General features: G+C 38.5%; 1 protein-coding gene across 1 annotated transcript in view; it reads right to left on the bottom strand.

Moving 5' to 3' along the window:
- Nucleotides 1-1792: 1792 nt before the first annotated feature.
- The window catches only part of NCBP3 (nuclear cap binding subunit 3), a 17247-nt gene continuing 16278 nt past the window's right edge, over nt 1793-2761 (bottom strand). The window contains exon 12 of the mRNA XM_015814831.1: nt 1793-2660. Within this exon, the coding sequence (XP_015670317.1) occupies nt 2369-2660 (292 nt within the window). The 3' untranslated portion in view covers nt 1793-2368. The remainder of the gene's footprint in view (nt 2661-2761) is intronic.

Raw genomic sequence — 2761 nt, 5'->3', positions numbered from 1 at the left:
AGATTTATTTAATCTCTGTGCGATTCGCTGAATCTTTTTATTCTTCATCCTGGTGTTTTCCTATAGACACAGGTTCTGGTTTTCCGATCAATGAATACCATTTTATGGGAACAAATGCAGCAACTGCGTCCAACCAGATAATTTTAATGTCCATGTTAATTGAGTCCTGTCACCTCTGCTTTGGTCTTCTGCAGGGGAATTGCCATCAGTGATAAAGTGCTAGGTGGCATAGGCAACAGTGTGAGCATACAACTAAGCATTTTTCTGCATCTCTAGGCATTTTCCTGCATTTTCTGTTACTGGTGCCACATCCATGATTTGCTTAATGACTGTGGCAAAAAATATATATTGTGAAATCCGATGCAACTGACTTAATGATATTGCTTAGCAATAGAGATTTCAGTCCCAATTGTGATCGTAAGTCAAAGACTATCTGTACTATTACAATCTTTAGTTCACTTGCCAATTCACCTCCCTGTGCCTGAAACAATCCACTATTGACCTAAACACAAAAGACCGTTTTAGTGACCATCTGGTCTCCACAAAAAAAGCAGAGCCCTTATGTTGTAGTCTTTTTACCATTACTCTATATTGAACAGTAACAAACTAAAAATGATAGCTTTAAAGTGTGAACCTGCTTTGTTGGGCCTATCAATTCCATGTGATTTACTGACTTTTTCTTGTTTGAAAGCACTTCTTATACATCAGAATGAACAGGCACGTGTAATAAGCACTCTGCTCGTGGATCCCAGGAAGTCTGGAATTCTGGTTTAACACGACGTGACAATATCATTAGTTTCCTTCTTTCAGCTAGCTTTATGGCTTTCAGCTCTCCAGATTATTTTGCAGGCAGAATTGAAACTGATAATCAGATAGCAGAGATGTTGAGATATACTACAGTTAAGATCAGAATTTTATTTGTAATATAAATCTTTGTTATATTAACTGTGTGTGTGTGTGTGTGTGTGCACGCGCACGTGCGTACAAATAATTGGGTTTTATATGATGGAAATTATGCACTTGAACAGTTCCTTCATAATCAAACATCACATTTACTTTGTCATTTATAATCTTTAGAATCCACTTTTAAACAAATGAAAACCAGTACAAAAAAGGAAAGTCTTCAAGACCTTTTAACTGACCTCCTTACAAGATTTGTTCATGGAAATAGTTTAAGTCATTTACTGCTCTTCTGTGTCACAAAACTCCAAACTAATGATCCAAAGCCCCCAAGCTGCAGAGAATGGGGAGAGCTCCCATTTTGTCAAAAGGAAAAGACGGAAGACCCAAGAAATGTATTAAATATAGCGCTAAAGAGCTACATTCCCTGCAGAAGTCTAGCAGGCTGGGAAGATTGTTTGCTACATGTCTTACTGGCCAGAAACTTTAAAAAAAATCTCAGTTTCCTGCATTGGAAGAAACGGGGACAGGGGAAGCTGTCCAGATAAAAGTTTATCACTTACCCATCAAGGTAAGAGAGTCAAAGAAACAATACAACTTAGGGGATACGGAGGAGACTCTACTACAGATATCTATATCATGACAGCAATAATGACAAAACATATGCACGCCTCCAGTAACAGGGCTATGATTCACCAGAAACTAATCTTTACTTCACTTCTCATCTCCAAAGGCCTTATGCATAGACTTTTATTGGATGCTATGCCGAGATCCATTAATCTATTTTATACACACGCACACGTGGGTGCATGTGCACACGCACATACACACTATATATATAGTGCATATATATATNTGTCTGTACATATGTGTGTATGTGTACACACATACATACATATATTAATATTCCCAGTGAGCATTATACACATGGGTATTATTTTTAAGTTATTTTTCCATAATAAACAAAAAGTACCATTTAGGATTTCAGCTGTTCATTTTAGGTAAGAAATTTCTCTCCAATATAGAAAACCAATTCTGATGGAATCACATTCAGGAAATGCTGACACTAACAGAGAGAACATTTTCATTGTCCTTTCTTGGATTTACATTCATGGTCATTCTGGAGAAGGAGAAGCAGAAGCAGAGCCAGCCCAAATAGCTAACCAGAGAAAAACCAGAAAGGCAAAGGTGATCAACCAAGAAAGTTCTGTATCATTTGTGGAGTATCAGAATCTTGCTTCCATCTTAATGGAAAGATATAAGTCTTCTACAAATCTTGACGGCTTCTTAACAGGAACACACACACACACACACACTCTGCTAAAGTCATCTCTGCCATGCAAGGACATCTCACACTAGAGATTCCTTGAAACATGGATCGGATGCTTGGCAGAGGAAGGCTCCTGGGCCCAGGCCAGATAGTCAGTTTGGAGCTAAAGAACAGTCTCCAAGGATGCACTAAAAGCCATCATGATTCTGTGTCCGAGCCTGAGCTGCTCTCTTGACTAATTTCAATCTGCAGCGATGGCAAGTTATCAAGTCGGCTTTTCTTTTGACGTGACTGTTCTTTTTCTTTAATGAGGGCCCCCCATGCCCGCTGGAGCTCAGAGTCGTCATCTTCTGGTGATACTGATGATTTTTCTGCTCTCTCTGGGACTTTTTCCTGCGTCTTTGATGCAGATCCCAAACGTGTCCGTAGATTTGCTGTCATTGTACAAAGAGAAGAATGTAGTAAGAATTGTATGCAGAGAAAAAACATGCTGTCAAACAGGCATTAAGTCTTCAATGATACAATCCAAACTAGGATTTTACAATTACAATGTATTCTGAACAGTAAGAATAAAGTATTGGGCATACATAT

Source organism: Protobothrops mucrosquamatus, unplaced genomic scaffold, assembly GCF_001527695.2.
Source record: "Protobothrops mucrosquamatus isolate PMUCROS unplaced genomic scaffold, P.Mucros_1.0 scaffold286, whole genome shotgun sequence".
NCBI lineage: Eukaryota > Metazoa > Chordata > Lepidosauria > Squamata > Viperidae > Protobothrops > Protobothrops mucrosquamatus.
The sequence above is the reverse complement of the archived record's forward strand: the minus strand, read 5'-3'. Positions and strand labels throughout refer to the sequence as shown.